The sequence below is a fragment of the Megalobrama amblycephala genome, linkage group LG6 (assembly GCF_018812025.1).
Source record: "Megalobrama amblycephala isolate DHTTF-2021 linkage group LG6, ASM1881202v1, whole genome shotgun sequence".
In the NCBI taxonomy this organism is placed as follows: domain Eukaryota; kingdom Metazoa; phylum Chordata; class Actinopteri; order Cypriniformes; family Xenocyprididae; genus Megalobrama; species Megalobrama amblycephala.
Window position 1 is genome coordinate 34,597,189 of NC_063049.1, and position 22,247 is coordinate 34,619,435.

At 37.9% G+C, this 22,247-nt stretch overlaps 1 protein-coding gene across 2 annotated transcripts in view; it reads right to left on the reverse strand.

The window, feature by feature from the left end:
- Window positions 1–276: 276 nt before the first annotated feature.
- erbb4b (erb-b2 receptor tyrosine kinase 4b) overlaps window positions 277–22,247 on the reverse strand; it is a 373,945-nt gene continuing 351,974 nt past the window's right edge. For both annotated transcript variants that reach the window (XM_048194319.1, XM_048194320.1), the window contains exons 21-27: window positions 16,547–16,702; window positions 15,614–15,689; window positions 15,294–15,440; window positions 13,538–13,635; window positions 13,137–13,307; window positions 7,928–8,261; window positions 277–6,591 (exon numbers count right to left, since the gene is read on the reverse strand). In XM_048194319.1, the coding sequence (XP_048050276.1) occupies window positions 5,909–6,591; window positions 7,928–8,261; window positions 13,137–13,307; window positions 13,538–13,635; window positions 15,294–15,440; window positions 15,614–15,689; window positions 16,547–16,702 (1,665 nt within the window). In that variant the 3' untranslated portion in view covers window positions 277–5,908. The remainder of the gene's footprint in view (window positions 6,592–7,927; window positions 8,262–13,136; window positions 13,308–13,537; window positions 13,636–15,293; window positions 15,441–15,613; window positions 15,690–16,546; window positions 16,703–22,247) is intronic.

Sequence of the window (22,247 nt, forward strand, 5' to 3'; positions counted from 1 at the left end):
TTTTATGATGCTTAAAAAGGTTGTAGTATGTGATTTAGAAATCTGAAAGTGTTCTGAAGTGGTATATCTGATTTTAAGAGACTGAAATTCTGAATCATTGCCTTGAGATGACTGCAGACTTGACACACTCTCACTATCCATCAAGACATTCAAAATGCTGTGAAAAAATGTCAGATTTTGACATTCAAAAGCAAAAAACTCTGAGCCGGCTTAATGTCATGTGTAAAGGATGTGAGATGCATCCCCTTTTGAAAAGAAAGAAAAAAAAAAAAACCTCACAGAGACTCACATATCAGGTGTTGTATTTATTTATTTATTTATATTAAATTAAAAATATAGATTCAGGTAACAAAACTGTGAAACAGTATTTAAATGCTCTAGCTTTAGGGAATGGGAAAGCTGTGGTGGAGAAAGTTACTGTGACCAGAGCTGAAGATGGGCGTCTCAACTCTCACCGTTTGCCTGGATCAAAAATGACAAGACTTGACTTCAGTTTTGACGAGCCGTCACTCAATAACAATACGGCCAAATGAACACTCCAGGCAATTAGTCCTCTTGACAGCATGAATAATAAACTCTGACTTATGAATCTCTCGGAGGAACACTGTGGCGGATGTATTTGAGAAGGTTGAGCTCAGGGACTGTGGCTTTCGCCTTCATTTTTCACCACGTTTGCGCTCGCAACCCTCGGCTAAGCCTGAGCTCACCGTGTGGTCGGCTGCAGATGTGAAAAGAGATGGGAGATTGTGCATGATTATGAATTATATACTGAGAAAGAACTAGACACTACCGATATGACCAGGACTAAAGTAAGAAAAAGCCTAACTGGAGTTGAGAGAGATTCCTGGGAGATACAAATGCTATCGGCACACAGCTGCAGATTCCCCACGCTGGATTCTGTACAAAAAGAGAAAATTGTGGGGTGAAGGGGAGGCTATACCTGACAGAAAGAAAACATCTACCTCTTGAGCATGGCCAGAGGTTAAAGAACACAAAAAGCACCAAGCCGGGCTACATACGGTCACGAAAAAACACACCGAAGTACTAAAAGAACCTGCAAGATCTACAAAATCAAATATGTGCTGTTCAAATTACAGATATATACAGCCATCAACTAAGAATAACCAGTCACACACAATATAAGTGAACAAAACATAACGGGAAAACAAAAGGTCAGTCGAAAACAGCGCAAGTTTCCCAGCTATTTACAAATACATCTGGCCAATTCAACTGTCTATAAAAATACTATTTACATTTTCTCATTGACGTACAGTAGTAAAATCATGAGGAACAACCATTCCAAATGTCAATGTTGCAGGATGATGTTTTCTTCCCTTTATTTGTCCTTTGTGATATAAAATGACTTTTTTAAACTGTGCTTAGTCTACCGATACTTTCCGAATACCTTGACACATGCAAAATAAGTTCCGGTGAGCATAGAAAATAAATGATAAAAAATACAAAAAGGGGCACAACTAATGAGAAGGACCCCTAAAAAAACAACAACTTGTGCTTGTTTCCATCTGACACTGCAAATTTGATATGCAAATACACATGATCAGATCAGCAATGGTAGACTCAATAACACTGCAAAAGAATTAAATAGTTTGTGTTAAACATTAAATGCCCTAACATATTCTAAGTACCCTAACAGTAATGTGATAAACTGAAATACATTGTACTTTGTAAAGCTTATTGCCTCTCTGTACTGTAAAATATATGATGGCAGGGTCATTATAAATTCTTTTAGCGTTATAGGGCCCATTTTAAACATATGAAGGGGATTTTATGTGCCTAAATCACATATAAAAAAAAAAAAAAGATCAATGGGTGAATTCACTAAAGCCCCGTTTACACTAGTGCGTTTTCGTTTTAAAACGCATAAGTTCTTCTATACAGTTACGCCTGTCAATTACACTACGCCAGCATGTTCGAACCTCGAAAACGCTGCAGACCCCATTTTAGTTTGAAAATGCCAGGGTTGCGTTTCAGTGTAAACGGACCAAAACGGAGACTTTTGAAAACGATGGTGTGGCTGCCCACGTTCGCTCTACGTATCTTTGACAACCGTGTAAACAATAACATTGAGACTGAACTGCGATCTTTGCTGGCTTCGTTGTCATTTTTAGCAGCCATTGTGCAGTTAAACTCTGCATTTTTTTAATACTGCAGCTGCCTACATGCACAAGAGGCAACTGTTCACACTTGCACGTGCATGCCCAGGTGTGTATGAACAGTCATGTGACAAGCGTTTTCGGCCGTGTAGTGTAGATTGTTTCTGAAACGCTGTGGAAAGGATTTTTAAAACAAAAACGCATTAGTGTAAACGGGGCCTAAACAGTCGCACCACTTTTGATGCATTTGATACAACTCAAAACCCTGTACTTTCTAACCCATCACCAACAATCCAGTTCAACCATACTCTAAAAGTGGTAAAATAGTTCCGCACTTTATTTAAATGTCATAGTTTTCAGCACAGACACGCCTTATGTAAATTCAACTTAACTACTGGCCTATTACTCCTGACAGAAATCAGGCCGGTTTACATTTTAAACAGATGTTTGCATACATTTTGCGTACATAATTCATCAAATGTTGAATGAGTGATGGAGAAGAACATTACCACCAGTCATATATCCAGATGTGAGTTGTAGTAAAGTGCACTTTAAGCATTTTAAAGAGTTGATTCAAGTGTCTGGATCTCAGTGCTGGAGGTTCAAGTATTCACAACCAAGATCGGGATTTACAAATTGCATTCAACACAGATTCTCTGTGTGCATTTGTACCGTTACCTGATCTGCATAATTATTTTAGTGAATCGGTCGCATCTGCCATTAAACAACGCAATCAGAGGTTTCATTCTTAGTGAACTCACCCATCAGATCTTTTTATGCAAAAAAAAAGGGGAATATAAGCCTTCACCAATATCTCACCACTCTTCACATAATCATCTCCAAGTCATTCAGTTATATTTACACAAGTTCATGTCAAGATGTCTGTCTTGTGTTCTTCTAAATTCTGCTAAAAGTGAGTCACCAATTAACAATGTGCAGCGAGACAAAATGTTTGTGCTCCAACGAAACAATATTTCCCAGAAAGTGGAAATGTTTCCAAATATAATGAGTCCCATCCTCTAACAGTCTTTAACTGTGAAAGCCTTTTCAAACAGTCTCTAATATCCCATTTCCCCTCCATTTTGGTGTAGTTGTTCCTCACTCGAAAGATTTAGTAGAAATTTCCCCACCCTGTATTCACAGCAGTTGCTACATATGTAGATTTAGACACCCTGACCTGCGGTGATGTTATCAGTAGCATGTGCATGAGGTTCTTGTCTTTAATTGGGTTGAGAGAAGAGCTGTCCATCCCCCATACGGCAAATGAAAGCTTCAACCCTCTTGGAACAATAAGCAAGAGCGTTTTCATGGAGGATGTACTACTTTAAGCTTTTCATAACCATAACCGAAAGCCTTTACATAACTATGCATTGGGTTTTGTCACAAATACAAAAAACAAATGAATAAAAATATCATTTGGCCTTAGTTCTACACACTGTATGTACTTCATAACTTTTAAAACATTTCCAAATTCTATAGGAGCTAAAATGAAGCAGTTTCAAGTATCAGTTTCATCTTGTAAAGACATCTTATATTATTGTTATAGGTAATCTTAGCGTTCTTTTACTGCAACCCAACTTAAGTTCTGCTCTAATCATATTATTTTTAAGGTTAAAAGCTTGAGATAAATACTTCAGTTAGTAAACATCTGTGTTTGGCAAAATTACTGCGCGTCACTAACATTCCCTGATTTTGTTTCCAGTAGAGAGCCAAAAATGTCATTTGTCTAATCTGTTATTACATGGGAACAGCAATATCCACAATGAAAGGAATTCCACTCTATCTTTGTTATGTTCATTAATTAAAGTGCTCCATGTATCCGTAAACCTTCATACAAAGGAAAAAAAAAGACAGAGCAAAACAAACGTATGTGGGCGGGTGGTGTTTGCTATCGTCATGTGAGCTATGATTATAATAAATGAGTATTCAATCAGCGCCGTTGGTGTTTAAAACAAACTCATGCGGCTGTGCCAGGCTGTAAGTGCTATAAAACCATTTCACATCTCCAAACCAGCAACACAACATCATTATTATTCCTCTTAGCAAAGCATAGTGACTGGCAGTGTTCAAAACTATACATGAATCTCGCCCTAGAAACCGGGATGGCGTGGTTGAAGATGTAGCAGTTGTTTTCCAACATGCTCATATAAGCTGCATTATCTTCCTTAACTTGTATCCTTTTGGCTCCATGAGATGCTTCTTATAGAAAAGTTATTAAGGGAGACAGTTCAAATGGAGATGACAGATTTGAGGCGGTCTCATCTCTGACCTCGGGGCAAATATTCCATTCGTACGTTCTCATTTGTTCCTCATAGTACTGTATGATGGTACTCCTGTCTTCTCGATTCCAAAATGTCTCTCATTGCTGCAGTTTTAATGTACCCAGCTACAAAAAGCTGCCATCTTGATCGCAAGTCTTGTGCATCTCATTGACTCGCGCGTGGATAAAGTTTCATACAGTTGTAACAGTTTTCCGGCCGTATTTCAGAACTGGAGCCAGGCGTTGTGTGCTGTTGAGTCTTCCGTGCAAACCTGGGCCTCCGTAGCTGTGTAAATATCCATTCGCCGCAGTAGATCCGTCTACGTGGACGCTGTTGGTCGCTAGTATTGATTTTAGCTTCTAAAGTTCAAGGTAGACCCAATCTGAGTTTTTTTTCCCACACATTAAATGACAAAATAAGGAAGGCTACCTTAAGGTGACAACTCCGTGAGCGTAGAGATCAATGCTGTCTAGATCGACAATAAAAATGTTATTACAGTAGACTGTTGCAGATCTGCTTTTATGAAGTTATTGATTTTGTGGCGGGTCTCGTTCATATGCGGGCTGATACTGTTCTCAGCACGGAGTGCTTCTCTTCATTAAATTGCCTTCACACATGTAGTTTTACAGACGTCTAATGCGAACCGCTGGACTGTTTCCAGTTGTGAATCGTTCCAGTCTTGCGAATTGTAAGTACAGCTCAATATAAGTAATAAAAAGTGCCTTGTTTGAGTAATATGATATATGTGCATAAAAACACATGAATTATGGAGATATTTCGAACAGAACATCACACAATTGTCTTTTGAAGATGTGCCATCCGAGAAGGTTGTGATCAAAGGTCCAGGTTGACACCACACTGTAATGAACATATGTTTTTGTATGTAGCATACAACCAGGCCTGTCGCTTACATTTTTATGAGTTTCCGTTAGTAGGCGACATCAAGGACCTTTTTGGACCCTCATCTCAGGGCCCATGACGATATTCCCAGTACAACACATCTGTCTCACATAATCATGTATGGAGTGCTAAAACAAATTATGTTAAGCAAAGTCATAAATTACAACAGATCATTTCGTAGCTTCAAATCAAAATCCCAAAAACAAGATAAACAATAAACATTTCTGTAATTGCACAAAAGAATGACTCCTCTCTGCTATTGGATCGACCCACGTTGCATGTCATAAACAGTACTTGCTTTCAATGAGATGAGCGTAACATCTACAGTATTTTATATTGGGAACAGTATCGCTTTTCAGTAGTTGGGGTCAGGTAGGGGGAAAGGTCTTAATGGTGATTGGAGTGAGGAGAGACAAGCAGGAAGGAGCTTTGATTGATGTGGTCATATGTGACCAGTGCCTCCGGAGGAGAAGCTCACCCAAGTGGATCAGTTCCAGGTCGTTGGAGGTTGGGTGTGAAATCCAGTTCAGAGAGGAGCGGAGAGATCAGGATGCTGGTGTGAGAGCCAGGGTGAGAACACACCATGACTCTCTCTTTACCTCCATCTTTCTTTCTTTGTCTCTGTCGTTGTTGCTACACAACAGTGTTTCTCTGGCGGTAGGGGGGCGGCGGCAACACGGTGCCCGGTTTTAGCGCATACTCTGACAGGTACTCCTGGTTCTCGGCTACGGCGGGTCGGATCCGGCCGTTCTGCCGATAGAAGAAGCGTGTGCTGCAGTCCTGCAGATACTCCGGGTTGTGGAGAGTGGCCTTGGGGGGAAGACTGTGCTGCCAGTACTCAGGATTGTCAAATGTCTTTTTGGGCTTTATGTCGGCTTTGATGGTCCCGGAGTGAGCGGGATGGAGGGTGTGTGTCGGGTGGAGGGTGTGTCCGGGATGGGCGGAGTGGAGGGTGTGGCCTGAGAGGGTGGAAATGCTTTGTTTGCCTTGGTACAGCGGCTGTGTTGTGATGTGGGCACTGGGTGCTGCTGGTTGCACGGTTTGGGAAAGATTTTGGCTGTTGGAAGTTCCAGCATTTGCTACTACTGCTGCTGCCACTGCCGTGTGCGCCACAGGGGCTCCGTTCTTCCTAAGAATGTCGTGGCTTTTTTCCCCAGAGTTGTGGAAGGTGTTGAGGTACAGCGGGTCATTGACGTACTCATCCTCCATCTTGGGCTGCCCGTTGGAGGTGCTGTGGTAACCTCGCTCCAGAGTATGGACCTCTCCGTTTCTTCGATGGGTGACAAAAGGGTTCTCCTCCACGGGGTTGAGATAATCTGTGAGAGAAAAGAGCAGTGTGAATAGAGAAGGTGGGCAGATTGAGAACACTGTGCCAGCTAGTGTCAACTACCATTGATTTAAGGAGGTTTTCTACACAGACTCAATTGAATGCTCTCTGAAGTCCTAGAATTATAGGTATATAGACTGTGCAAGAAATTAGCCCAATATTTAGTAACGTTTTTTCATACTGTCCTAAAAACTATAAGGCAAGACACTACAGGTGATAAGGGTAAAGATTTTAACTAATATATACAGTATCACTTCTTCCAAGTTAATTAATCACAGTAGATAGGACTAAACTGGAAAGTCTGGTGTATGTAAGTGCTACTGAATTGGATCTTCAGATGCAAATAAAGTGTAATAAAAACTTGAATGTGTATTTTGGATATTTTCTTTCCACTAGTCTGAAATAGAAAAGTTATGGAAGCAAAATTAATGCCTGAAAAAGCATGTTTTGCTGTAGTGTCTAATATAATTAGTCTGGTGCAACTTCACATCCAACAAAGTGCATGGAATGGAAAATATATGTAGATTAGGAACAAAACCAGCAGCACTTGTGGCGTGGAGGAGTCAAAAATAAACAAAAAACTATGAAACTGGAGCTATGTATCAAAACTTTATTTTGCCAACGCGTTTCGGCACACAGGCCTTCGTCAGGGCTAAAAAACTCCTCCACGCCACAAGTGCTGCTGGTTTTGTTCCTAAACTACTTGCTGTAGTGTCTTGCATTAATATCTTAGCAACTTTTAATGATTACCAACAGACAGCCACTCACAAACTGCTTTAAAGCTTTCCTCATTAAATATGCATTAGATTTGAACAGTCAGAAACTTTCACAGGCTCATTTAATTTCAACATCAAAAAGGTCAAAATGATGTCAAATGCTCCCTTTGCATATTTATACAGTATATGTATACTGGTTTGGAATGACATGAGGGGGTGTAAATGACAAAAAAATTACAATTTTCAATTTGTGGTGACCAATCCCTTTAAAACATCCTGAGTGGATATGGTGAAATATACACAGATGATCAAGCAGTTATTAAACTAGGTTTTGTGCTGTATTTGTTGAGGCAATATTATTTATGCAAGAACTCTAACCCAGGGTTTTCAAATTTATGAAGTGAAATCTCGAAACCTGACAACAAAAGATTAATCACTAACCACTGGGTAACAGCATGAACAGCATGAATCATTGAACAAAGACAACCCAGGGTTACCACTGACACTGGATAAAAATTTCAACTGTAAAAAGTGTAACATCTCTATATGAGCTCTCTTAGATCAATCTCCTCTACCACTCCTGCTTGCTCCAGTTTATTCCTCCAGTACCTGAGGGCTTTTTGTCCTGCATAGCGCTCATGTATCCATCCTGGTCGGGCTCAGCTCTGGCTCCACGCTCACACAGTATCACGGTTGGATCTGCGCTGTACCGCTGGCCACTGCTGTCCTCCCCAGTGCTCGCCCTGGGTGAAGCCTTCTTCCTGAGAGTGCCATTACAGCGACTGTCTTCAAATGCCTCAGAGGACCCTGAGGCCCCCTGCTGGGCCATAGACTGCTTCTGAGCGGAACAGCCCGGGCTGACCGCGGATACAGCCACGACCCGCGGGATAGTGGCCATCATCTCCTCCATGCCGAAGCTGCCGTCCTGGTATGCAAACTGGTTCTGCAGAAACACAAACAAGCCCATTTGTATTTCTGCAGTGATCTATTTCTGTTTACTTTACAATTAAACTCTTCAAAAGAGGCAAATATTTTATGCTAGCGAGGCTCCAAATATTAATACAGTTTATGAGATTTAATGAAAACTTGGCAACAGTGAATGAACAGATGAGAGTGTAGGAACATAGCTCTCTTGATGCAATTAGAAATCTCATCACAATTAAACTTTTTTTTTTTCTTATTCCTAATCCTCAGATTCTCTCCATCTGCCTGTCTTTGTTTTCTCGGTCTTGCTGTGAACTTCTTTTTAATAAAGTACTGAGGCGGCAAAACTGTTGCAAAAATTCATGCGGCCCTGGGACAAATTTTTACGGTATCAGATGGTAATACCATGTTAATTGAATATATACCATGGTACTGAATAATCCCATGCTATATTCATTCATTGTGGTATTTATATGGTTCTCTAAAGCACGGGTGGCCAATGTCGGTCCTGGAGAGCCACAGTCCTGCAGAGTTTTGCTCCAAGCCTAATCAAACACAACTGAACAAGCTAATCAGGGTCTGAAGGGTTACTAGAAAGCTACAGGCAGGTGAGATTTTATCAGGGTTGAAGCTAAACTCTGCAGGACTGAGGCTCTCCAGGTGACGTTGGCCACCCCTGCTCTAAAGTATTTCAGAGAATACCATGGTATTACCAATAATTCAATCAGAATCCAGGCACAAAGATCCATTTAATACCCTTAGTTTTTCTGTTCTACTTTATTAGTTCTACTTTTATTTGTCTTTTTATGTCTGTTTCCTTTTTTTCCCTTTCCTCTGCCTCTCCACTAACCACAAAACACCCATCTCATCTCTTTTTCTCTTTTCCCATCCTGTCTTCACCATCACACACCCATGATGCTCTTTGAGCAGTCTGGAGCTCAGTGCTGTGAATGAAGGGTGTTGTGGCCAGTGTATTAGTCTAAAGAAGAGTAATAAAAGAAACTGTACTTGTATAACAGAGGGGAGGGGGGGATCTAATGGATGCCAAAGAGTAATTGTCATTTATTATATCATTTATTATAGCTTGTCAAATTTGCCCCTGTTTGGGTGTGACCAAAAATACAGTTATTGTGTTTGTTCCTTTAAATGCAAATGAGCTGCTGCTCCTGGCCCACTTTCCAGAAGAGGGCGGAGCTTTAACAGCTTGCATTTCGGTTGCTTAACAACAAAACTGGAGAATCTCACGCAGCCAAAAGTTTTGTCACTAACAAGGGAAGAAGCTTGTTGTAGTCCCTACCAGCCATTTGTTGTAGTCCTTAAACAGAGAATTCTTTAAAGATTTACCTCGGCATAGTTGAATAACAAGAGTTCAGTACATGGAAATTAAAAGACCTCCGAAGAACAGGCGAATCTCAACATAACACCGACTGTTACGTAACAGTCGGGGTGTACGTCCCCAATATTTGCATATGCCAGCCCATGATCGAGGCATTACACAAGGGCAGCCAGTATTAACGTCTGGATCTGTGCACAGCTGAATCATCAGACTAGGTAAGCAAGCAAGAACAATAGTGAAAAATGGCAGATGGAGCAATAATAACTGACATGATCCATGATTACATGATATTTTTAGTGATATTTGTAAATTGTCTTTCTAAATGTTTCGTTAGCATGTTGCTAATGTACTGTTAAATGTGGTTAAAGTTACCATCGATTCTTACTGTATTCATGGAGACAAGAGCCGTCGCTATTTTTATTTTTTATACACTTGCAGTCTGTATAATGCATAAACACAACTTCATTCTTTATAAATCTCTCCAACAGTGTGTAATGTTAGCTTTAGCCACGGAGCACTATCAAACTCATTCAGAATCAAATGTAAACATCCAAATAAATACTGTACTTACGCAATTAGACATGCTGCATGACGAACACTTTGTAAAGATCCATTTTGAGGGTTATATTAGCTGTGTGAACTTTGTTTATGTACTGTTTAAGGCAAGCGCGAGCTCTGTGGCCGGGGAGCGTGAGCATTTAAAGGGGCCGCAGCCTAAATCGACTCATATTTAATGATTCCCCAAAACAGGCAAAAATCTATGGGGTATTTTGAGCTGAAACTTCACAGACACATTCAGGGGACACCTTAGACTTATATTACATCTTTTAAAAAGACGTTCTACGGCACCTTTAAAAGAAATTATCTCCCTTTGCATTGAACTTTGAGTGTCGTAACTCAGCAGATGTTGTTTATGCTCAAACAGCATACTAACTAAAGTTAAAAAAAGTGAAGTCACAATCAAACACCCCTTTAATTATTCAATAAATGAATAATCAAATTTCCAATATCTAAGGAATAAAAAATAAATATTTAAAAATATATATAAAATATATTTACTTAACACATAATGAATAAAATCATATTTCTCAATATTTAATTTAAAATACACAGATTACTACTATCACACGGTACATTCTATCATACCACACAGCCATTTACACAGAATTTACCAACTCATATTTAAAAAAAAAAGTTTAATAAAGTAGTTGTTAATGTTTATGCCAAACCTGACAACAAATAGTTTTTTCCTAGTTTCCCATTAAACATTTACAACTCCGTGACCAAGGCAGAGCTGAAACACATGCACAAAAATGTGCTTTTTCCATTATGCTCAAACTTCACAACATTTTGAGTAGAGATGAATTTGAGTTAATATTGCAATCCGCTGTTTGGGTTATTTGGCAGAGTTTTGTTTTCCCAAAGCTCAGTTTATACGGCAAACTGCAGGCGAAAGATTTCTGTAATGTTCCAAAGAGGCTCTGAAGGATTGATGTCCCTCATTGATATTCATACCGCTCACTCTCTTTTCTCTCCCAGTTAGACGAAAACAAAACGCAAGTTAGAATACAAAATGGCACACATGGTTAGCGAACACGGTCCAGGCGAAAAGAGGAAACATTTCATCACACCCACCCCTCCCACACACTCTCACACCTCACTAAATCCCTTCTAAGTCCCTGGCAAAGACTGATTGAACCCTGAGATTTTGTCTTTCTAAGTTACAGTTAAGAGCTGTTCGAGCTGCATCCCAATTGATTGTCCTTTCCCATTGCCGGTGCGCACACCAACAGTTAATAACATGCTCATGGCTTACTAACACAGAGCAAATACCCACACTGGACTTCCTGTCTATAGGCAAATATCATCTTCACTTTAGTGAGGACCCAGTTATTTACACTGGCATGCCTCTGTAATGAAAGCCCAGGCATGGAGCCCATTATAGGCACACGTGTTTGAGGGCGACTTTATTTTCCTCCCCCACTCCACAGGAAAACCTTAATGCATGTCACAAAAGCACTGCTGCTTTCTAAGACAAATTAGCATCTATAAATAAAAAAAAGACTGTGTGAATCTCAGCATTTCAATACCCTTCATCAACAGGGGGACATTATTTAGGCTATGAATGAGACTTCTTTTTTTGTTGTCATTGCATTCGTGATTTCATATTTCAATGGCAGACAAGTTCGTTCTGGGAGATTACAGCATCTGTCAGTGTAGGAATGGTGGGCTGGGCTTTCTGAGATACTCGCATGGGCGGCACTTAATTGGCTAGGGGAGCATCCATCCACTCCAAGGTCAACGTCAGGTAGATGATAGACTCATCTGAAAACTCAATTCAGCCTCAGACAAGCAATAAATAGAGATTCATAGAGTGAGAACTAAAAGTGCATTAAAATGTAAAAGCTATCCTAAAACATGTAAATATGTGCAAAATGCCCAAATTTGAAGGTGTTGCATGCATGATGTATGTGTCAATGCATCAGCGACCTCTTGTCCTTTGCCTACTAAAGAAATATTTCAATATTTGACAAGACTCAAATGCTACATTCTATACAATTGTCCTGAAGAGTGCCACAAAAGCTAAATGATTCCAAACCTTTTACCAAAACAAATCTAGGGCTTATTAAAGTATTCAGATGAAGTGGTAGGAAGTTTAAAGAGTTAAAATGATGACAATCCAATAATTTTGAAAGAAAATCCAATCTGATTTAGGCACTAAACCTTGACGGAAGTCCCTTTCAAGGCAAGTCAGTTCATTCAAGTCTGGTCACACAGGTATAGTACCTATCTTATTGAATAGGGAAACACTCAAAAACTGCTTGTTAAAATTATAATGTGCTATTGTAATGGTCAGTAAGAAAAAAAGTTTAAGAATTTGCTAATGCTCACCAAGGTTGGATTTATTTGCTGAAAACTCAAGTAAAAAACAGTAATGTTGTGAAATATTATTACAGTTTAAAATAACTTTTTTTATATTTTAATATATTTTCATTTAATAATGACTTTTAAGCAGCCATTATTCCAGTTTTCTACAGAAATCATTTTAATATGCTGATTTGGTGCTCCAGAATAATTTCTTATTATCAATGGTACAGCATTTTTGTTAAAACCATGATACATTTGAATAGAAAGTTCAAAAGAATATAGAATAATATTGAAATAATATAGATTTGTATAGTCTTTATTGCCACTTTTGATCAATTTAATGCATCCTCGCTGAATTAAAAAAGAAATCTTACTGACCTCAAACCTTTGAACGCTAACGTATCAGCAATCAGCACAAAAAGTACATTTAGTATATTTCAGCTTTGGTCTAACCAATTCTCATTTTGCATCACCAAACAAGAAGCAAGTGTTGTAAAGACCAATCCTGCCTTTGCCAAGTGTCTCTTTATTTAGACAGGACTTTCTTTACTTGAGCATTTCAATTTCCCCCATTCATTGTAATACAAATGGCCCGTCTCTGCTATATACTGTCGCTGACAGAGCATGGCTTATTAAATTACTGAACCTAAAGACACAGTGTGTGAGTGCGCAAATTGTTAGTACACTCACTCTGTTGGGGTCCATGCGTGATCTGGTTGTGTATGCCAGTGGAGGAATACTGAAGGCTTGTGGCACCAAATACTCCTCGGCATCCATCAGATCCTCCAGTTCTTCCTCATCTAGTAGACTTTGAAAGAACTTACTATCATTGGGGCTGGGCAGCTTCATGCGGTCGTCCCCCTGGCACAGACAGTATCAGGCTTGAGATACTATGCATTATGCAGAAAAATAACACTTTTATGATACTCACTTGTTTTATACTTACTTGTTTTATTTATTATTTGTTCTGTTATATATTTTATTATTGTACAGCACAACAGTCTGTTCTTTATAAATAAACTGAACTGAACTTAAGATCCTTGACTCTCATCACAATCTTCGTCATTTGATCTGAGCTGTAAGGCTCTTACCTGGATGACTAGGTAACGTTGTGGGTCTCTTGCCATTCGGCAGAACTCTGCTGCAAGCTCCTTGAATCTTGGTCTGCTGTCTGCATCTATCATCCAGCCTGGAGGGGCACACATCACATAGCACAGCTTCAGACAGCAAAGTAGACCACAATGGATAAACAATGCAATGAACACTCTGTTAAAATACATTTAAAAGAAGGTTATATTTACAGTATCTACCACACACTATTGTTTACCACATAACTGTAATCATTTTCCCCCTCTAGTTTTAAAAAATATTTTTAAATGTCTAATTATTATTAATCTACAATTTCTTAGTGATAATTATATAGTTTACTTAAAGGGGACATATCATGAAAATCCAATTTTTCCATGTTTAAGTGCTATAATCGGGTCCCCAGAGCCTCTATCAACCAAGAAAACATGAAAACGGACAACCAAGTAACTTTGTTTCGGTAAGCCTTTTTCTGCAAGCATGTGAAAAAACGAGCCGCTCAGATTTCACTCCCCTAGTGACGTAGGAAGGGAATCTTATTATAATATTACTGCCCCTTAATCTACACATTTCCATACACGGCGCCGCCATTTTGTTTTCGCAAGCGACGACCGTGTACCACTTCTTCTAAAGCCATGGCAAAAGTTCAAGCAAAGCATGCTAACTGTCATTGGCTACACAGACAAGCACAAAACACTATTTAGGCCGTGTTGGGCTGCTTTAGAAAAGAAGAGTTATTTGTAGTAGAGTGTTGTTACCATGCCGTCATTTTACAACGGACTGCTTTACAAACGAGGGTCAATTCATCGCTGGATTTGCACAAAAAAATTAACATTCATGAGTTGAATCTACTCCACAGAAACTACATAAATTTATCCACTAACCATTCAGAAATGTCCAGTTACATTCTATAAGTTCTATAAGTCTCTCCATCATTTTCCGACTCCAGTTTGAACAATGTAAGGCTAAACACCGTTACTGACAATCATCATTTTGGCTGCGTGAGATTCTCCAGCTTTGTTGTTGTTGAGCAACCGAAGCATGAGCTGTTAAAGCTCCGCCCTCTTCTGGAAAGCGGGCCAGGAGCAGCAGCTCATTTGCATTTAAAGGGACACACACAAAAATGGTGTGTTTTTCCTCACAATCAAATAGGGGCAAATTTGGCAAGCTATAATAAATGATCTGTGGGGTATTTTAAGCTGAAACTCAACAGACACATTCCGGGGACACCAGAGACTTATGCATCTTGGAAAAAGGGGCATAATAGGTCCCCTTTAATTTACTTATATACAACTACAAAATTCAACGGCTATTGATCTACAGTATAAACACAGAGGGTTTTCTTTAGCAAACCTACTTGAACACTACATCAGAACTTCTATCATGTTAAAACTAGGGCTGTCAATAGATTAAATGTGAAATGTGTCAGTGCATAAATACAATGTGTGATCATTGCGTTGAGAGCACACATACACAGTTTTTTTGTGCATCAATATAATGGACTCATGCGTGCTTACTGTACGACTCCTGTACTTTACTAGCGAGACGCTGGTTTGCTTTATCCAGCTGAGAAACGTAGTTTCAAACTTCAAATGTATAGTCAACTGCATGACTTAATTCACATTAATGATGCAATTACACGTATTTGATTTAAATAATTTTAACACGTTAAGGATTTTGAATTAATTGCATGCTGTTGACAGCCCTAGTTAAACCCCCCCAAAAAAACCTGGGATGAAAATTTGTGTAAAGCTCATTTACATTTGACCATGACCATGTAGACATCAATAGTGCAGATGGGAGGTTGAGGAAGCCTCTCTCCTTTCTCCAGCAGGTCAGGGATCTCTCGGGTAGGGATTCCATCGTACGGCTTTCCTCCAAAAGTCATTAGCTCCCAGATAGTCACTCCTGGGGAAAAAAAAACCCAATAAACATGATTTAAAACATGTTCTAAGACAGTTTGGTCAGTGTTTGCCCAATTCATACAGAGAGTGGCTGCACAAAAAGACTTGTAATTAGGCTTTAACTAAGATAAATTACATTTTACTGAGGCATTTAACTGCAATCAAGGCTCATCTCACCGTAACTCCATACGTCACTCTGGTGGGTAAATTTCCTATAGTGGATACACTCCAAGGCCATCCACTTTATGGGCATCTGACAATACAAGAGGGAACATTTCAAAGGCTTGTGTTAAATAATAATAATTAAAAAAACAACAACAACAACACAATGATACAGTACATGAAAATGTAATAAAGTTAAAAAAAAATAGCATTCATCAAGTGAGCACAGGGAGTACTGGATTATTGTTTATTTACACAGCTTGACAAAGTTTCTTCAAAGCTTACACCACTAAAACCAAACCTTATCACAGTATCATGCATTATATATTAAGTCTGGTAAGTTAATATTTCAGAAATGGAATAATCAGTGATATCTGATTCTTTTCATCTCTTGCTTTAAAGGGAAAAATAAGAAACAGGTTGGGCTAAATGTGAGTGCAGCGCTGCTGGGTATCAAACCACACTAAAGCTTTAGAGTTTCAAGAGGTTTAAAATTTCTCCTATGTGGGAGAACAAACATGGCTGATTTAAAATGGTAGCTGGTTGAAGCTGAACAGAGCAGAGCGAGTCCCAGGAAGCTCTATTCCGGTACGGAAACAAGAGGGAGATTTGATCACTCAGAAAATTTGAAATGGTTTGAAATCAACCTGTCATAAGATGTGCACTGTTCCGACTAGTCTACGGTTAGTTGTGTAAAGTGCACACCAACATGACCCTTAAGAACCTGTGAGTTTTTGAAAGCATGCAGAGCAATAACCTTCTGTCTAGTCAGTGTATGGCCTTATCAAACATTGTTAATTAGCCTGTAATAAGAAGCTGCATTCTAAACCCATAGACAAAACTTTTGACTACTCTGTGTTCTTCTAACAGAAAGAGCAAACATTAACTGATGCCATGCAAACAGGTCAATGCATGCCCTTTGTCTTGTAGGGGTCATGTGACACTGACTTTGCCACCATCTGCATTGTATTCCTTCTCATCTGCATCCAGAAGGCGAGCCAGACCGAAGTCAGTGATCTTTATATGGTTGGGTGACTTCACTAGGACGTTCCGAGCCGCCAGATCCCTGTGCACAAGTCTCCTCTCCTCCAAGTACATCATTCCCTGCATCAACACACATACACACACTTATTTAACATGGCAATAATTTAACTGTTGTGTGACAATCAAAATCATTATCAGCACTAACAATATCACAAGAGTGATGATACCATCTCATAAGCTAATCAAATTCACATAAAAAAGGCAGAAAATACCAGAATGTCTTACAAGACAATTGAATAATATTGTGTACGTCTGCAGTACATTATTTTGCAGATTAGTGGTTACGTAAATTTATCCAATATTATATAACATATAAATTAATTCTGATGGGATTGTTTTTTCCTTACAGCAGTGGTTCCCAAACTTTTTAGCGCGAAGCACCCCCTGAAGGGATTACCATCCTTCCGCGTACTCTTCCACTTCGACTGCAGTCACAACTTTACCATTAAGCGACAATATTTGTCCCCTAAATTGCATTTTTTTACCTTTATGAATACCTTTAAAAAATAAATGTTTTAAATAATAATAAAAAAATGTTCAATAGAGAAATATGCAATGATGGTAAAACGAAGTAAAACTTTTAAATATTAAACTAAAACCGCCATTAGGTGGCAGCAAGTCACTGTTTTTATGAGTGAGTCATCGAGTCATTCATTCAGTAACGAAGCAAGTGGCTGTGAATGAGTCATTGAATCATTGACTCTCACCATTCGTTCAAAGCCGCAGAATTGTTTTTGAAACACAGACGTGTGTTGTAGTTCTGCTGTGGTTTTCGTCAGAACTATTAGTCAGTCATGTGGATATTTGGGAACAATTGCGTTCTTGCTCGTTATCATCATTAAATACAAGAACTAACACAAAGTATGTTTTTGTATCGGAGAAAGTTTGAGTCTTAAATCGAAATTAATCAATTATCTGTGTCTAATATTTGTTCTTCATGCGAGTAAATGCTAAATCCTCACTTTTACAAAGGTGCATTGTCGAGAACGACAGTAATTTAGCGTGATTTAAGGCAGCAGATTCTGCACGCAATCTATCGTATGCATGCTGCTTGTGTGGATACAGTCATTTTTGACTGCAAATGATGAGGTAATTTGATTAAATGTACTGGATTTATGACATTTTGGCAGTTAGAAATAGATGCTCGATTTTAATATTATTTTAAGGTAGAATTAAATGAACTACTCAGCATTTTGCCTTACAGTACTGCTCATATAATATATGACAAGCTGTTGGTTGTATTCAGGGTTATTATAGTATTATTTATGTAGGCTACTATTAAAGTATTTATTAATATTTAGAATTAGCTTTTATTTTTATATATATATATATATATATTTTTTTTAAGTTTTAGTAACTTTAGTACTTAAGTATAGCCTGCCCTACTTCAACTATCAACATTACACCTAATATTTATATTTTATTTAATTTTATATCGGCTGCTTTATTTCAGTTACCAAAAATGAGAAGACAATACACAATAATCAGGTTTATCAAAATATTACTGAAAAATCAGAAAATCTGCATTAGTTTTATCATGAGGAAGAATTTGTAGCCTTTAAATGTAATAGTTAATAAGAAGGCATTAGCAGTAAAATCAAAGTTTGTTTGTTCTGCCGTCACTTTTTTTTTTTCAAAGACACTTTGTGGACAGATTACACTGGGAAAAAAAGTCACAGAATTATTAATGGAGATTGTTCATATTGATAAGCGATGAGTCTCTTCTCAGGCGTGGCCGTGTATCGCAAAACAATGAAAACTCCAGACATCAATTTTCTGGAGGAGCGAACAATGCATGTAATCGATTTAAGTCCAAACCGCAGCATGGAGGCCTTTCGCAGAGCCGCTCTCCATTCGCAAGAAAACAGCCTCTCTACTTTTCCCTCCAGCTTTCAAGTGCCCTTGAGCTGGTGGCTGGATGAAATTTAAATCTTAATGTGATTGGTAGAGAGGTAAGGACAGCTTGTGGCAAAATGGTTTAAGAGAGCGAGATAGTGAGAGGGAGCTTGTAAAAGTGGGGAAATACAATTTGAGAGGTCCAGTGTAGGCCATCACAGGTGCTCTCTGAGATGAGAAGACTGCATCCGTCATCACAGAAAGAGTCTGGTTACAAGCGCTTTTAATATCAAATAACTGTGACAATATATTCATAGGAGGAAAGTGTATTGCATCACCTGTAAGTTGGCAGTGCATCATACAGTATACTGGGGGAAATCCTTGTGGTTACGCATTCATTTTTATAGGAAACTGAAGAGAATCATATTTGTATCATTTTTAAAATAAACACATCGCTCTAAGTTTTGTCTCTTTTTGCTCGTAATATAGAAAAACCCTGAACTTTTCTTGCAAGACAATTCAATAATACTGTGTATGTTTGCACTGCAGTACTTTGTTTGCAGTAAATTTGTCTAATATTACATATTCAGTAATGTAAATTCAGTGTGATGGGATAGTTTTTTTCTCTTACTTGCTGCCCAAATATATGACAGTTGTATTTCGAGGGTATTTAGTATTATTTACATACTATTATACAGTAGTATTCTTTTAAAAATATATATATTTTCAGTATTTATTTCAGTTCTACTATAGTAATTTTGTTCTATACTTTTTGTTGCTTTATTTTTATACTTTTAGTAATTTTAGTACTTCAACAAAGTTTTACATTAAAGTTTTCATCTAATATTTATATTATTTTGGCTTTATTTCAGTCACTGAAAATGATTTTAATAGCTTTAGTGTTTGTTAATAACAAAACTGAACCGAATCAATGGAAATATCAAAGTAGGAATAATTATGCTGCTAATGTAAAACTAGAGGACAATTCACAATATTCAGGATACAGAGCTCTTCTATATTCCAGATGAACACACTAATTTTATGACATTCACTTTATCTTTTTTTATTATTTACTTATTTAAAATATGCTAAATGGGGTCTAGTGCAAGACTACAAGATATGCAAAACACACATTTAGATTTGTGATTCCACAGGCGTTTCTTGTTGTCTACTTGTTGCTAAATTGCTTGTATCCACTGTATTCTTCTTTGAACTTTTTATATTTAAATGTGATTTCTGCTTTTATTTGAAGTGCAAAACAGCACATAAAATGAGTACTTTATAAAAATAGCCAAATCTGTTGTATATTCTTCTATTTTTCCCAGAAGAGTGTATCTATGCTAATAACATGTCAAACCTGAGTGAGAGCTCAATTCTAATTGGGAACAAAACAGTGAAACATAAAACATATAATGAATAAGGAATGTGGCTTGCTTTGCAGCAATGTCAACAGTGTAGACTCATGACTTGCAGCACAGTCAGATCTGAAAGTGTGTTTCCCACTGTACTTATTAACATGATGGCAGCAGCTCTGAAAGAGCAATCCCCCAATTTAAGATGAGCCTAGAATACATGAGCAGACCGGCTAAAGCAGTCTAAGAATGGAAAGAGGGTTTTATTTCAACCATATTCAGATGGGTTTGGTTTAATCTGGGAAAGAAGATGATGTGATGCTTTACTAACAAGAGTGAAAAAAGACTAATATATTGCTCAGACAATTCTTCTATTATGAGACAAGTGAGCTGGCTATAGAGGCGGGTTTCCAAGGCATTATGCATTGTGACTAAATCAGTAAGGCATAAAAAACAATATGGCACCACATTATAATATCATATCCATTACAAATATACATAATTCATTCTTTGCATTTAAAATTTCAACCAACATTGGTTGACCTGATGCGTCTCTCACAGTAATAATTGATGGTCTAGTCTAGTAAGGCCAAAGATGTGGGTATTGTGAATGGGATTGGTAGGATATAACACATTAAACAATAAGCCCTTAGTGTCCCTCAGGGTTGAGGTCAGTGCAGTCCAATGGTGTTCATAATGGGTCACGGTTGAAATGCTAATCGTTATGCTTTAAAATACACAAATGTCTGCAGAACTGTGAAGGAGGAGGAAACAAATCTCTTTATGCTATGCATATGAAATCTTTTCCCAGCAAGCAAGTATAATCTGAGGTAATGGTGTGGGGATTACACACTCTGTGCCTGCTGAAGGAAAAAAAAAAAAAAAAATCATTTCCTCTGCTCCATACTCATCCACAGCACCACATTTCTTACAGGACTTTATCACATCTAAACATACACTACTGTTTAAAAGTTTCAGGTCAATAGGATTTTTAAAAAATAAATGAATGCTTTTATTCAGAAAGGATATATTTAATTGATTAAAACTGACAGTAAAGTTTTCTATTTCAGATAAATGTCATTTTGCTGTTTTCGAATTTTGAAAATGTATCATAGCTCCCAAAAATATAAAGGAACACAATTGTTTTCAACATTGATAATAATAATAATAAATGTTTCCTGAGCACCAAATCAGCAAATTAGAATGATTTCTGAAGGATCATGTGACACTGAAGACTGGAGTAATTCAGCCTTGCCATCACATGAATAAATTACCTTTTAAAATATATTCAAACAGTCATTTTAAATGGTTTGTATTTTTTATCAAATAAATGCAGCCTTAATGAGCATAAGAGACTTATTTGAAAAATATTTGAAAATGTATTACCAACCCCAGACTTTTCAAAAGTAGTGTACATGGTAATTTTGATATATTTGATGTTCGATGTAGCACACAAAACTGAAAATCTCTTTAAAAATCAGATTGACTCAGAGAAACATTCTTATACACACACAAAAACCCACATTCACAAAATCACACGCCTCTGAAGCAAACTTAAACATACACAAAGGAAGTGACAATCAGATTGCATGACCACAACTGGCAGCCATTCTGTTGCCTTCCTCCTCCCTCTGCACACACTGCAGGTACGTCTCACCAAAGACATGGTCTTAAGAGCTTTTCAAAGATTAATGAGCCTACATTAACATTAATCGTCTATCAAAATGCAATTATCTTTGCGTTTGCAGAGCTAAGGTAGAGAGGAGGGAAATGTACATTTCAGGGTAAATAATCTTGACTTCTGCACAGCTGTACCTGCAAATAGGGAAAGTACTCGCTTGTACCACATAAAAAAGCATTTACGTCATACTGTCATGGCTTTTCGAGAGTCTTATTTGGACATAAAGCATATTTGATAATCATACACATTTTTTAAAACATTTAAGCAGTAAAATACTTATGATTATAATGTTAGTGGAGGAAAATGAAAAAAAAAATATATATATAAAAAACATTACATATATGTACCTATATCAGATGTTTTCCTTGTCTTTAGGAAGATTACTAGACAAGAAAAAGGGGGGCACTTTTTCAAAAGCAGCTGTTTTAGCATTGAGACCCTAGAAAGAGTGAGTTTTAGCATTGGGGTCTCTCAAAAAACATGGAGAGAGTGAGAGCTGGAGTGCTCTCAAGAGCCATACATTACAGTCTGGGAGAAAATCACTGCCTACTCAGTAAATATGAAGGCAGCCCCCTGAATTTCTTATTTATGTTCATATTGGAGCTGTGCAAACAAAGGTTCAGTCCATAGGATTATCCTATAGAATGTGTTTTGTCAAAAAAAAAAAAAAAAAAAAAAAGGCAGTGGCCAGATATTAAAATTATTTCTGTTGACTTTTCTACTAAGTATAAAGTAA